General features: G+C 41.3%; 2 protein-coding genes across 2 annotated transcripts in view; one reads left to right on the top strand and one right to left on the bottom strand.

Annotated features, from left to right (window-relative positions):
- Window positions 1-8537, bottom strand: part of LOC104289384 (chromosome unknown open reading frame, human C6orf106) — a 24468-nt gene extending 15931 nt beyond the window's left edge. The window contains 2 exon segments of the mRNA XM_009888319.1: window positions 1055-1209; window positions 8491-8537. Coding sequence (XP_009886621.1) covers window positions 1055-1209; window positions 8491-8537 — 202 coding nt within the window.
- A 709-nt stretch (window positions 8538-9246) lies between these two features.
- SNRPC (small nuclear ribonucleoprotein polypeptide C) overlaps window positions 9247-15438 on the top strand; it is an 11997-nt gene continuing 5805 nt past the window's right edge. The window contains exon 1 of the mRNA XM_009888320.1: window positions 9247-9251. Coding sequence (XP_009886622.1) covers window positions 9247-9251 — 5 coding nt within the window. The remainder of the gene's footprint in view (window positions 9252-15438) is intronic.

Genomic DNA, 15438 nt, shown 5'->3' on the forward strand with positions numbered 1-15438 from the left:
CACTTCGGTATTCAGCACAAATTCGTACAGCACTCAAGTACTGCAGTTACTTACAAGCAGAAATACTAACACAGCTGAACTTTACTCAACGATGATTCATGATATTATACCTTGTTGTGCTATCATTCTTCTTCACAAAAGTGCAAGCAGGTCAATTACATTCAGACACACAGCTTAAACATTCATGCAACATCCTGTCATTGCAACACTTGAAGACAAGGTATTCCACTTTGCATCCATGGATCTCATTTTTCTCTCTGACTACATCCCCACAGATCAGGCACCGAGAATGTATTTTGCCCAGTCTCACTTCCTGGATTCCAGTCACTGTTTTGACTTATTTCATACTGGAATGTGGTCTATCCAGCCTTTCATCCTCTCAAAGCATGAAAAGCAATTCTTTCAAAACCGTATTAAAAAGCAAAGGGTACTTGCCACCTTACCCTTGCATAGCTACCTCTTCTCATAGTCAGATCACTGCATCACTGCCTCCAGAGAGAACATTGTTCTCTAGAGAGCCAAATGACCAAACGACAGAGACGGTCAGAGAAATGGTGTGAAGGGTAGTGGTAATATACAGGCTGGTCACGAGCTAAAAGGCCTTGAGATTAAGAGGAATCTCCTCATTGACTTAAAAACTTATTCCACTTGTTTGTATCAAGTGATCAGAAACATGACTGGCTAAGGATTCTTAATCTATTTTCAGATCTAACTACTTCCATTTAAAAATAAAAAAAAAACAATTTATCAACAGAGAAAAAAAACAAACTTGTACATCGATTTCTAGAAGTTTCCTAGAGTTTTTGTTTGTGTGGTGGCACGAGGAACAAGACTGGTGAACCGAGCCGTGTATCTCGCCACAAAGTGTTTGTGCCAAGGTAAGAAGGGGAATGCACACAGGTTGGCAGGCTACCTCCTTCTGTAACAGGGTGGCTCCAGTCCAAGTTAAGTGCACACGAACCTCCTGCCTTACGCCAGTGTCTCTTCCATCACATCTGCCACCCTATCTCATAATACACACTACGTGGGTTTTGCTACAGAGCAAAAGCCTTACCTGTGTTTTGTATCCTCCATGTTTTTGTAAACTGGGTATCAGGAGGGATGGACTCTCCTTCACCTATGGTGACATCTTCAACAAAGGACATGGAGGGTACGTTGATATTTGGACTCTCAAAATCATAGTAGGCTCCAATGGCGGCTTGTAGATTCCTAGAAAGCAAAAAAAGCAGATTACAACCTAAAGTACAGGTGGGTCAGGTCCTTTTCACAGGTTTACAAACGTCATCCTAAACAGTTAAGCAAAAATATTATCCAGACTATATTAGCTCTGCTGCTCACGTTTTTTTAAAGCTTTTACCTCCATCACACATAGATTTTCCAAGATAACAGAGCTCAAAATATAGCGTTTTACTTGTCGGGGATGCTATTTTAGACCACTTTTCTACTCTGCTGCTTATTTTCAGTGGAAATACTGGAACATATGAGTCTTGGAGACCTGTACCCCATTAACCCTTTATGAACTTTGCCGGAAAGTTCAAGAGATGCTGCGGGAAGCGCTACGCAGCAGCATGTAAACAACAGGGCAGTTTCTCTATACCAGCCTTGTTTCCTGAGCTAATTTCAGAAGGACTAAACCTCCCCACTTTATTTTGGCACAAAAGGTCCAAAAGGAGTACAAGATGAACAAAATACAAGGAACACTCCTAGGATAACTCTCAGGGCCAAAGGGCATCAGTAGCTACAGTTAGTAACTCAAGCCTTGCTGCTTTTGAAACATATGGTCATGTATGAGCCACCAACACGCTAAGACTATTTATTAATCATTAAAGTGCCTGCTCAGCTCCTGATAGTCACAACTCAAAGGAACTTACAAAGCATCTGAGTCACAAGTTCTTACTGAATAAAGCCAAACGACAGTGGAAGTCTGTGATATATTAAGGATGTTCAGAAAGCCACAAATGCTATTGATTCCCAAGTCGTGGTGTAGCTGAAACTCATATGATAATTAATTTGAAAAGAGGAGCAGCCAAACAGGAAGGGGATTCATGAGTCTTAGCTGCCGTTCCACGATATACTATTAAGTTATTATGTAAGTGTTTGGCAAGTCATGTAATTCCTCTGTTTACGCATGTCTGTGAGGTTGTGGCCATAATTTACATGTTGTGAGTAGGTGCTGTGAGAATGGAGACGAGTAAGATCTCACCAAATGCAATGGGCATAGATGCTTTTTATTCATGATTACAAAAATCTGTGTTGCTTTTTTGAGCAGGATAGAAAAAAACCCAAACCTTCAAGAACTGGGAGCCACCACCTAAAACAAAAGCCACGCAGAAGGCCAGTCAGAAGCTGCGTTACATGGGTGCAGTGATACATTGAGGGTTTGTATTGTGTGGTGGAGCGTCATGTGTCTAAACCAACGCCAGAAAGCCAAGGTGAAAGCAAGAGAAACATTTGCAGCATGACCCTGAGAAAGAGCAAACAGGGAATTTTTGGACTGCTTGCCAGCTGGAAAGACACTTGAAACAGTGAGCAAAGAAACTGCCTCCTGTTCAATTCCTACAGTGTTCAAGGGAGAAAAAAAGATAAAATCAGGCATTCGGTATAAAAATCAGAACTGGATGGGAGAAGTATCACTGCTTTCTCCTCACAGAAAACACAGAGGACCCAAAATGTAGTAGCTAATAGCACTGGAGCTTGGGTCAAAGGGGGTAAATAGCAGTATTAGGCAGATCTGCTAGCCACCCGCGATGGAGAGGACCTAAACAACAGATGTACCAGTTTGGTAATCCACCACGAATGACAGAAGATAATCACTGCAGGAGTTACTAACATCCTGCTGAGTCTCCCAGAGCACAGCCAATGTGTGAGGAGGCACTGGAGGAACGTTGGGCACAACACGGTCATGGTGATCGATTGGCAAACTCAGCAAACTGAGGCTTTCGCCATCAACATGGAAAGGACTTTGATACGAAGGGGAGACAAAAGAGCCACCGTGTAGGAATTCCACATTTAGAACAATGAATTTCAGACCAGAAGCCATTATTCAGCTCGAGGCATTTTCTACTTAGGAGTGTCGGGGCTATATTTAATACAGCTAGCTCAGTCGAAGGCTACAGGAAGGGTGCATGTCACATTAGCCAATAAATAGAGACAAATGCTCAGTTTTACGTCACCAACCGCCTGTTGCTTATACACTGCACAAGATTTACATAACTCAGAACAGGGCTGTGCCAAGAGACTCCTGTTCGCTCAACCAGCTAACACTGTGATCTAGAGTTTAGTTTTCACTAGGATTTCTTCCTGTATTGCAGCAGTCCAAGGCAAAAAGGCATTCTAAGAGCTACAAAAGACAGCAAGACGGCTCTTTCTCTTCCTCAGCCACTACTACATAACTACGTTTTCAGACGTACCACAACATCTTGTGAGTTATGATTCTGGAATCAGTAGTAATGACGTTTTATTGACATTGAGAGGAAAAAAAAATAAAAGTTCCAAGGGGCAGATTTCTACTGTAATTCTTTGTAAGGCAGCCTGCACTGTTTTTTGTTTGCTTGGCTGTAAATGCGCTTCAAAAGGTAGTGGGCTATTTGTGCACATAGGCCCTCTGCCAACTCTCTTCCCCTCCCTGTGTCATATTTCATTGCTTGCTTTGCCATTGGGAAACAACTCCAGTCCTCTGCAGCATTTAGTTAAAAACTAACTAAAGAAGAACACGCGCTGCAAAACAGATTTGCCACCCTTTTGTGATCAGAAAAATCACAAACCAACCTTCCTGCTCCCACCGTTTTGACCAACATGCAGAGGGCTTTGTTTGGGCTGAGCCCTTTTGCGTGTGCAGATACATCTTGGCCTTCCCACTAGAGAATTAAAAAGAAGCTTCCAGAAACTAAAGAGAAATTGAAAGTGGCAAGAGCCAAAGTCAGGATGACAAAGCAAATCTGACTGAAGTTCAAGTTCTTTGACACAGACAACACTAAGAGATAGCCACTGAGAGGCCGTATGGCACCACTCTGCTGCAAGAGATACCCACAGCACTCACATTTTAGTCATGTTCTCTGCTGACACAATCAGCAACGGACCACTGCTAGCTTCGTTTCCACTCTTGCCAAGAGCCAGTGCTCCCCCTCCTTCCCTACCCCCAAAAAACCCAACTACCAGTTCAAATGCAGTACTTTGCTTGGGGAAAATGAGTGCCATTTGCAGAGGCAAACTATTTGGAACCCGGTTATTTGCAGGTTGTAGAGACTAAGTAGTACACCCTGCTGCTCTGCCTTTCTGCTATAGGCACAACATTAGTGGACTTCACAAGCAAATGCAAGCATTTATAAGAGAGATGGCTTCAAGGTCAAACACACTCAAGGTCCTAAAATTTGTGTGTTTATATATATATATTTTTTTTATATACACACACAGGGGTTTTGTTGGTATTTACCCTTGTGCCCCCGTTGTGATTGCACAGCACCAACTGCAGATACTTCAGGGACAGAAAGAGTTAGACCTCCGAGAGGAAGGGGCTGTCATCTAAAGGCTCCTGCTTACACATCCATGCCTGCTTTATTTTCTTCCCCCTAGGTGTGACTTGCACCACACAACCCCTTTTCTCTCTGCCATATGAGATAAGTTACTATTATAAACCAAACAACTTTGAAATGAAGATGAGTGTGCCAAATCCAGCCAGTGTAATTTACATGACTGATCCCGCCTAATTACAGGGGTGGCCATACAAATCTTTCTTAACATAGCCCTTCAGGTGTCAGGCTCTCCTTACCTTTCCTAAATTAAGCAATTTTTCCATTTTTAGAGCAGTCCTGGACTGCAACAGTTAGTAGTTCTGCCGTACTTACAGAGCAGGTCTGACAGGATTTAGCCCCAAACTCCTGAAAAAGCCTGCAACCAGAAGTTACCCCAGCCAGCGGGTGAGCCTACTTAAAATCAAAACGGTGTCAATTTTAGTCTTAAGAGCAAGACTCTGGAAAGAGAGGGGGGAGAAAGCAGCAAATAAAAGTTATAGTTCCATATTATCAACCAAATCTGTTCTAAATACGGGTATCCCACTCCTTCCTCTCCAAGGGCATCCCATGACTCCTACGTGTCAAGTGCTTTTCCGACAAAATACTACCCGCAGAACTAGAGAAAGTGTTCCTTTTCAAATCAATTCTTTTGCTCTGCTGCTTTGTTTCAAGCCTCAGGAGCTAAATTACAATAGTAAAGTTAAAACCTTCTCAGCTAATAGCTCTGGAGATGTCCCTTAACAACTCTTAAGTGTTTGCAAAGAGATGGTTTATCTTGAGCCATTCTTTCCCTTCCCAGTTTTTTTCCAGACAGCCTTTTGTTATGTTAAACCAATATATTTAGACAGTAATTACTCCCAATTAACTAGGTCACCAAGCAGTACGCAAAAGTAAAAGAAACTCTTCCAAATCAATTCACAAACTAGAGGCCTCCTTATACAACCTAACTGTTGTGCAAACAAAAAGCAATATATGGGTAATTGGGAAAAAAAAAATTACATTAATTGAATCAGATTCTTTTTTAGGAGAATGAAGAAAGCAAAGCACTGAGGCTTACTCACTGCAGCCTTATGCAAAGCAGGGCATATGCACAATACCTAATCCTTCTGTTACCAACAAAACATACAATTCTTCCAACATATAAAAGTTAGGCATCTTGGAAGGAAAGCAATGCAAACAGGTCATCCTAACATACGAGTCAAGGGACATTAGAGTCCTGGCAAACAGATATTCTCAACACAGGTAGAGGGAAAGCAAATTGGAGGAATCGTCTACCATCCAGCAGCTGTAACCCTCCCACACACCTCTCCCACCAGCCATCACGCACGGCTGACACAAGGAATGGTATTTTGGTTTTGCTTTCAATCCAGCAGCTTAAAGATCTGAAGTCTAAAAAACCCTTTACGATGTGCAGGTTGTCTAATGTATGCGGTGACACATAAGAATTCCACTCCAAAATAACATTTACAGTAGAAAGCAACCACTTTAAAATTTTAACTGTTATAGAAATCTGTAAGTTTTCATTTATTGTCAAATTCTTTGATGAAAGATCCAAAGATTTTTTTTTTTTTAAAGAAAGATTTAAGGGGTAAAAATCCAAGTCAAATCAAAGCTTAAGCTCAAAATCCAGCATGCAAATTTTGCTCTAACTCCTGCCCATTCCTACAGCCACATCAGCTATCACCACCTAAGGGGTCAAAGTTTCCAGTGCTCTGATTCTCCTGAGCTGACAGAAAAAGCAGAGGCTAGACTTCTCCGTGCAATACCAAGTTAGCCTTCACTTTAGAATTTCACACAGGATGTAGTCCTTAGATCATACGCAGACACTAAGTAGAGGACATTTATTAAGGCAAGTAGAAAGCACTTTGACAAATGGACTCAGTCACTTCGTTGTGCAGCGCAACTGTAATAAAGTGAATGCCAAGTTATATTTCTCTCCCTCTGTGGAGGTAGAGAAAAGCCAGGCAAGCGCCCAAGCTCTAATGTATGTTCATTGTGTGTCCTCAGCACTCACATATGGAGCAATATTTTGTCATGAGAAAAGCAACTCAGGTGTTATTCTCCTGGAAACATGCAGTGCAAAAACTGAGCAGCTATGCAGAGTACAATAAAATCTCAAGAACATAATATGTTACGCAGAACGCCTTGTACTCTTTCTGTAACTGAGTTCTCAACCTTTACAGACCTTTCTCTCATTCTCCAAATGCAGTATGTAACCAGGCACCATAATGCCCCATAAGGTGTGTATTGTTAAAAACAGAAAGAAATGAACAAAAGAAACAGTGCAGCAGATGGATAATTTCTCACTCCTAAATAATGGAACATCTCTACATGATACAGGTGGGAGAGACTAAAAATGTATGTGGAGGACATCCAAATGAGACAATCCTAAATCCACTCTTTTTGTCTCATAGTCTCAAGTATCTTATTTGGATTTTAGCTGCCCCAGCTACTGGAGAACTGGATTGATAATGCTATGGGCTAGGACATCTCCAACAGCTATCCTACCGCTCCTGATGTAGAAGACGCTTTACTCAAAGCCTTATAAAAAGCTGAAGGGGGGGGGGGAAGAGATGCACTCATTACACCACAGGGAAGCACTTTTACCTAGAGTTTTCAATTCAAACATTTTCAATAGAGATGACATGTGGCAATTAAGTGGAAAGTCTCAAGATGTTTTGAAGGACTGGAATTTTAATCAGTGAACAGCTTTCAACAGACATCATTTCAGAAAGCAAGATTTGTGTATCAGTTATCTTCATTCTTGACCTCTCTTACACTAAACCATGAGGTTGGGAAACTACCTTCAATGATCCAAAAGGACCACCGAGGGAAGTTGAAAGTTTTAATCTGAGTTTACAAAAAAAAATGTATTTTCTCATATGAAGCCACAGAAAAACATTTCATTGTCTTAGCTGAAAACAGCCAGTTCCAAATACAAGTGGGATGTTCCAGGAAGAAGACAGAAACCTGCGGTGACTAGAAGCAAGACTGTGTTCTCAGCAGGGGCAGCACAAGGAGAGAAACTGAGAGGCCACAGAAGAGGCACACCATGTTCAGTGCACCCCAAACCACCAAAGGAAATCACTTTCCTTTAGCAGTCTTCTATACACACACACACACTCCCCCCGGCAGTTTAACCATGATCGTGGTGCCTGCACTCGGCTGAGCACTGTACCTTGCCAAAGAGCAGCAAGCTGTCTCAGGGACAGAATCAATACTGCGATGCTGCTATAACCACAAGGCCACACAGCCACCCCCAGCAGCTGAGCCCTCCCAAAGCAGGTGGTCAGGAGCTTTAAGTGTGGGGTAAAATATTTTGAGAATGTCACAGCAGGAGCTGCTCTCTACTTGCTGCCACTGAAAACAGGGAACAGCTCTTCCCAGTGGAAAGTAATCAAGAGCTGCCAGTACGCGAAAGATTCTGTAACTGCTAATTCCTCAGTATAAACTATGTCACCAATCTATAATTGTCTGCATTAAAGTAAAGGGGGATTAAACTACAGAAACTGCCTGAGAACAAGTTCAGGCATGTAAGGCAGTCCAGCTGGACTAAAATTATATTGTACCCAATTCCTTCTGCTACAGTTGTCTGCTTACATTTCTATTTCACATGCAACCAATTTTTAAATGTTTTTTTAACTTGGAGCACAGCACAATTAGTTAAAAATATAATGTAAGTCTAGATTTCATTCAAAATAATCAGGTCAAGTATTTGAGTCATTTGGAGGTGTTTGTTTTTTGAATGCACTAAATAAAAACTGTCCAAGAAAATATTTTTCAATTGTTTAATTCCCCAATTTTGTTATTTCTCATAGCATAAGAGGACAGTTGCGGACACCAGAGATGCAACAGTCTACAATAGTTCATATGTACTAATACAACACCCACTATGCTTTGTTAGCCACAACAGATCAAACAGTTTAAAAACTATTTTCTGCTCCCCAGCCATAGGGTACGAGCGACGCCATGTACGCACCGCTTAGCAGCAGCCACAGCACAGACACTGCCAGTCTGCTCCGGCATTTCAGAAGGAGTACATCAAGAACTACTAAACCTGTTCCTATGGTGTCTCCTCTGCCTGCAAAGACAGCAGTTCATCAAATGCTTTAGAGTAAGAATGACATCAAGTTTAAATCCTCATCTTCCCTCTCCCCTACTACTTAACTTTATCAAAACCCAACTGATGTTTTAAACGAAAGGCTTCACACCCTTCTCACCAGATTCAGTTCAACTGGTCACCACCTACAAATACTAATCTGACTAAAGTCACATTAAGACCTAGGCCACTTAAAACACTTCCTATGTACCGAGACACAAAGAACACAAGACTGTTTTGTTTTCACCACCTGATATAGGAAGAAGAGAAGCAAAGTAATATGACTTCCCACCCGCCACTATCACTTTCCTAGCAGATGCCTGGATGAGTATTGAACCAACCCAGGAGGAGGGAAGGAGGAGGACTGACTCCAAAGATCAGGTCTCAGGTTTCCAGCCTCCTCCATGACACGAGGATTCCCCCCGCTGCCCTTTCAAAAGGAAAGGAGCATCACAACTAAGCTTGAGATTTACACAGAGCAGTGGGGAAGTCTTCCTCAGATTTATCTGAACGCAGATTAGCATAAGGGAAGTCACAGGAGTCCCGCCGACTGAAACAAAGAGCAAACAAAACACGGACAGCAGGGACCTGAACTCTTCTAAGGTAAAGCACATACACCACAACTCCCCACTCGCGATGGCGTAATAATCTTTGTGGCGAATCCAACAATGCCAGTGTGAAAGAGAAAATCCTAACGTTTGTTGTTTTATCCTACCTTCCCTTTGACTCCTCACATGGCAGAGAAAAAGAGGAAACTCAGTAAATGTAGCAAGACAGAACATCTATTGAAAAATCAGATGGAGTTCTCTGATAGCAGTTGATTAGTTCGCAGGACATCAACAAAAACATTGCCTTCAAACAGCTGCATAAACCAAATTAATTTGTTCACACTTCAGTCAGGATATCCAGATAAAAACTAGAGAAGAGATCTTGATATAAGACTATATAAGGATAGACTTTTTCCCCACAACAAATGTACAAAAATACAAATCTAACATCATATTAGGTCTATAATGAGAAGTATTTGATCAGTAGCAGGAGAGATGCATAGTTGCATCTAAAGAATGATATAAAACTAGTGTTTTGATTTAAGAGCTCATTTAAGTTCTTGGGGGTTTGCTGGTGTTTAAGGGTTGGAATAAAAATGCAGCTATTTTAACGGCAGCAGTTAGTTGTAGTGATCCCCTCTACAATCATGTAGAGCTATACTGTAATCGATAAAAATGGCTTTTGATATGACCACACAATCAAAGATTTCATGGTACAGCTAAGGCCCCGCATTCCACCTCAATATTCATATCCTGACAGGTAATTCCTAAAAACTTTACGGCTGCACAGTCTGACTTCGCATGTCCTTATATTTGCTTTTTCCATAGATCTTTGAAACATAACAGACAATTATTTGAAGAATGGAAAAATAGCATACCATAGGATGACTTGTACCAGCAAACCTTTACATACAGCAAGCGCAGGACAGCCGAGGACGTTGGGATGAAGAGCCTGTCTGCACACCGGTACTTATCCTTTGGCCAACATACAGTAACCTGTCTCTGAGCTGAGAAGGAGCATTTCAAACCCAAGTTTTTCCTGACACACACTTGGAGAGCTTCTTTTGAAAAGCAATCAAAAAAAAAATCTGTTAACAGAAGATGCCTGCATACCTTTCTTTTTTTTTTTTAAAAAAAATGGCAGTTCGGCAAACACTTGCAAGGTTAAAAATCAGGACCAGGAGTATTAGTGTTACCCACTGTGGGAAACACATCACGTGTGCGTGAATCCTGTTGGTTTGAGCCTGTTATGTTAAATTCTGTATGTGCTGCTGTCTTACCTACATATACTTTGAGTATTTCTCTGAATAGCACCTATACTCCAGCATTAATATCAAGTGTAAATAGATATGCTTTCATCCACAGTTGAAATCTCAGTTTTACTTTAAGTAGCATCCTATCATCTTTGCCAGAAAGCAAAAACTAAGCACTTAAAGTCAGAGTAAAGCAATAAAAAAAAACCAACCCCAAACTATTAGCTAAAATGTGTCTTTAGACTCCAAATCGAGTACATCCACTTCTGGGCAATATAGGTGGTTCACTTGATATAGAGAATTTAAACATCTCACCCACAGGGATAAACACGTGCATATATAAGGCAATTTTAATTTCACTAAAAGGCAATATTTTGTCTGTTCTCAGAGACCAATAGAACACTTGCACAAAAATATTTGATAAATTTTCCTTGCTATGCTCAAAAATTTCATATTTCTGATGTAAAAAATTGCTATCACCACTACCTAATCCCTACCTCACCCTGACTCCCCTCACTCCCACATAAAGAAATGCCCTACATCTTACACAGTATAGAAGGAGGTTTTACAGCAAATTTCTGTAGTATTTTCAGAGATAAACTTATAATTATTTTCATGCAAAATGTCATCTTTAGAGTACTAAAACTACAATACAGCTACAAATTCTTCTAAGCATATGAAAAAAAAAATTGAGGACCTCCAGGAGAGATCTGACTACCTTACAAAAAATGACCTTAAAAAGACCTTTATCACCAGAAAGCTAGATCAAAAAAGTCTAGGGTTTGCAACAATAAAACTTTTTTCCCCATACACAATGGAAACCATCAGTATCTGACACATTTCAATTAAATATCACACCTACTAGACTAATAAAAATTCAGCCTTCTAAACAAAAGCTAAAAAGAGAATGTAAAGAAATATTACATGTAAATTACTGAAATATACATACATAAAAATAAGCCTTCCAAATTAAGAATCCCTTCACAGTTGACTGTGTTGAAATCTGGATTTTAATCCAGCACCACTAGCTACTTCAAATCAAATTAATTCACTTTCCCACAGAATTAACGAAGCTCCAAGCCTTACGCTGCAGCTTCTCACCCTCAAAGTCGGTATACTCTCCAATTAAAAAAAAAATAATTCCTCTTCCTTGTCACAATACAATTTCCACAACAACTTTCCAGGACTCTTAATGACTTTTATGAAATGCCTTAACTGAGTGTTAACAAAAAATAAAATGCACATTATGTGCAAAGTTCCCTCCGTTCTTACACGTACACTAATCCATATCGCTGAACACCAGTCAGGGCTAGGCTGACACTTAAGAACTTCTGTTTTGCCAGTCTTTTCAGGAAGTCCAGTCTGCCCTGGTACCAACTACCCAGAGACCTACAACCATTCTTGTGTTGGGGAGACAGCGAGTAGGTATTTCGGTGCAGACTCTTTCAGCATCGGCTGTCTGACCTAAACAACCCCTGTTTTTAAAACATTAGCACAAAGGGTTTTCAAAAGGAGTTTCTTACGTAGGTAGACGTAGACATACTGAGTCTAGACAAGTTCAGACACGTTTCGGGCCATACTATCACATAACACTGAAGAGCTGTAGACACCTGGAACTTAACTTCACCACAAAAATCACTCCTTGCAGCCCCCTCCCTCCAACCTGCGGGGCTGGATGTGCTTCAGTCCGCGGGCAGCCCGGCTTCTGCATTGCATAACATCTGGAGGGGGGAAGGGAGCAGGGGAGTTAAGCATGCCATTTAATGGAGGGTGGATTTTCATCCTAGATGCAATGGCAGCAAAATGCCCTCCCAAACTACACCGCCTGGGTTTTCCTCCCGAGGAAGAAAGGGTTTCGGTGCCAAAACATCTTTTGGAGAAGTTCACTTTTGGTTGTAGGCCAAAAGCAAAAGCTCAACCTCTCGCTCTAAAGCCTCATGACTTCTAATGAAAAACAAATAAATAAATAGTAAAGAGGGACAATGTGTGCTGCCTTTAAAGCATGTACAGCTAGGACTCTGAGAAAGGGCAAAGATGGATTTTATGTAGAAGAAAGCTGCATAAAGTTAGAACAGCCCACAAACAGAACTCAACCCGTAATTAAGAAGAGGCAGAACTCTAGGAAAGTGTTTAATAAATACCAGGGAAAAAGACAACTCACCAGAGTGTTTAACCTGTATTTCTTGAAGATCAAGGAACAGTCTCAGAAACTTGGGATGCATATGTTCTACCTGAAGCATTTTTGCAATATTGTTAATAAATCCAGCTGGCAGTTTCTTCGTACTGCCCCAAGTCTGCCAGAACTTCGAAAGCACATTGAGCAATGCCAGCTAAACTGGAGAAGGAGACAGACTTTTAAAGGCTACTTACAAGTATCCATATAGCTCCACAATCAACCACTGATTTTTTCCCCAAAATTGGCTAAACAAGCTAGTTTAAAATAATTCCTCTATGCCAGCAGAACTGCAAATTCACTACAAATATGTTAAATACAATTACTAATGATACTACTGGAAATATTCCTTCAAAACACATCACAGCTGAGATTATTTACTACACAATAGGTGAAAGGCAAACAACAGGGAAGTAACTTCATGTCTGGAGACTACATAATTATCACCAAAGAGCAGCTTGCTACACTTGTGAAAAAAGTTCTAGTGACAGTTATTTACGTCTTTGTTAATTAACCCTTCATTGACATTGCTAAAAAAAACCCAGCCTACCAAGTAAGTGCACTTCTCTCCCCTCTGCTGAGAGCTCCCTCACCTTTTCCTGCAGATGAACAGGAAAAGAGGGGAAAAAAGGAAAAGATGCAGAAAGAGAGTGAAGGGATGAGCACTGCAGAAGAGTGCCATACCTTTAACAAAAGGAAAAGTGGCTTGGCAGTCTCGTTGAGACAAATTATTTGCAGGACAGACTGGTGATAGAAGATTCTGACCCTAATTCTAGGCCACAAAAAACAAACCTACTAGGCCACTGCCTAACATCACCTGAGGCAGCGTGGATTACACAGGGGCCCTCAATGTGACAAAGGAAAGGTCTTTCCAGCAAAGGAAAATGTGTCTTGATTGCAGCTTTTTATAATGACCAAGAGGAGGGTGAGTATATTCAGGCTGATAACCCAAAGGCCGTATGAAGAAGAGGTGGGAGCTGGAGAGGGGGACAGAAACACAGCAGCAGAACTGTAAACTGCACAAAAACAGGCACAACAAATGATGTCACAGGTCAGGAAAGCAACGCCCTGGCAAGAACACACGAGAAAAACGAGCAGCACCTGTCAGCATACCCAACTCAACTCCCTGCTGTTGAAAGGTTAAACTCTCACAGGCTTTAAGCCCAGTCTAAGAGTAACCACACTACAGCCTGTCCTAATTGTCATATACTCCTCTACACATTACACCAAGTTAACAGATTTCCTTTTACACACCCTCATCCCTCTACAAGACTTATCAACCAATATTCCAACAAAAATGTGAAAACTTATGTTTTCTGAACCAAAGTAGCCACTGAAGTTGTGAAATTAAAGCTATTTTCTTCAACTGTAATTAAAAGATTTTTTAAAAAAGTCATTGGTTATAAGATTGTATTTGAGATACTGCTAATTCAAAAAGAAATTAAATACCCCTAAAAAAAAAAAAGAGCTTCTTCAACACAAACCAGGAATACTGTGGCTATACATAGTATCTTCACCAGTAACTTCCAGGTTCAGCTGTGCTAAACTTTCTGCACTCCCAAGGAATATCCCAGAAAAAAACCAAACAGTATTATGCTGCAGTGTCTGTACTTTTATTCATATTATCAACACATGAATAAAGTGGAAAAGCATCTGCATCTTCTGCTGTGAAGGACTTCTCCAAAGCAAACTCCTGAACTCCTTGAGAGAGAGCTTCTTTCACATTGTATCAGCTTACAAAGCACATGGTATTATTTGCTATTCCCTTACTCCCTCTGCAGATGCAGATTTGCCAATATAATTCAATATAGAGCTGTAGAAGGAGGGAAAGATGAAAGGAAAAGGTGACAAAGTTGTCTTATTACTGTTTATTAGTTCCACAATTCCATGCAAGTTTTTTCCCCAACTGTTGATATCAAGACTTTTGCTTGGATTTCAAGTTTCAAACTTGAGGTTTCTGGATGTGTTGTTAAACCATTAAGAAAAAAACCCAACTAGCTACAACTTAATTAAGTAATTTCTGTTAACAATATCTGAACCAGAAAACACTTTGCTCTCCTGCATTCATCACAGTGAAGAGATGCAAACCTGTCCAAGAGGGTCACATTTTGGTTAGTGCCCTACACAACAGCAAAGCTGTTAGAGACGGTTTAAAAGATGCAAGCGGTAATAATGAGTCCAACCCCAAAACTCAGACAGCAGCAATTTCACAACATTCTTTCTCAGTCACTGGGCCCACTGCACCATTTAACACTCCTAGTTTCTGGTTTTCAGCGTTATATTGCGTATTTTCCACATTTTTCCCAAACTGCAGCTTCCTTGATAACCTGTACCTGCTTTTTTTCCTAGGGCAGCGACACAGAGCCTTTATAAAGCCAAAAAATACACTGAAAGCCAGAGTATTTAGAGAGACACTCCTAGTTTGCAAGCAGATACTAAGTTTTTACCAAACACCTAGGCAACTTTCACACGGAGACCGTGGAAGCTTTAACACTTCCACACAGCCTTTCTACCGGTTTTCCCTCCTTCTGAAGCCCGCTTTAGGGTCCAGGGCACCATAATCCACCCCTGAATTCAGCTCATCCTCCCCTTCCGCAGAGAAAGAAGCGCCCTTTCAAGATCTTCTGGGCCCCGCTGGGTCACATGCCCCCTCCTCCTATCAATTAGTCACTCTTTAACAGCTTTGCAGCCCTTTGACCGACGAGCTCCACGACCTGGCAAAAATCACAACCCCGAGCTGGGGATGGGAGGCGAACCCCAGGCCCGCCTCAGCCCCGTCCTGCCCCTCTCCTCCTCCGCGCTGCCATGATAGCTCCCTCCCCGCCACACACCCCCCACCGGCAGTTGGCCCCCC

Source organism: Charadrius vociferus, unplaced genomic scaffold (assembly GCF_000708025.1).
Source record: "Charadrius vociferus isolate BGI_N301 unplaced genomic scaffold, ASM70802v2 scaffold266, whole genome shotgun sequence".
NCBI lineage: Eukaryota > Metazoa > Chordata > Aves > Charadriiformes > Charadriidae > Charadrius > Charadrius vociferus.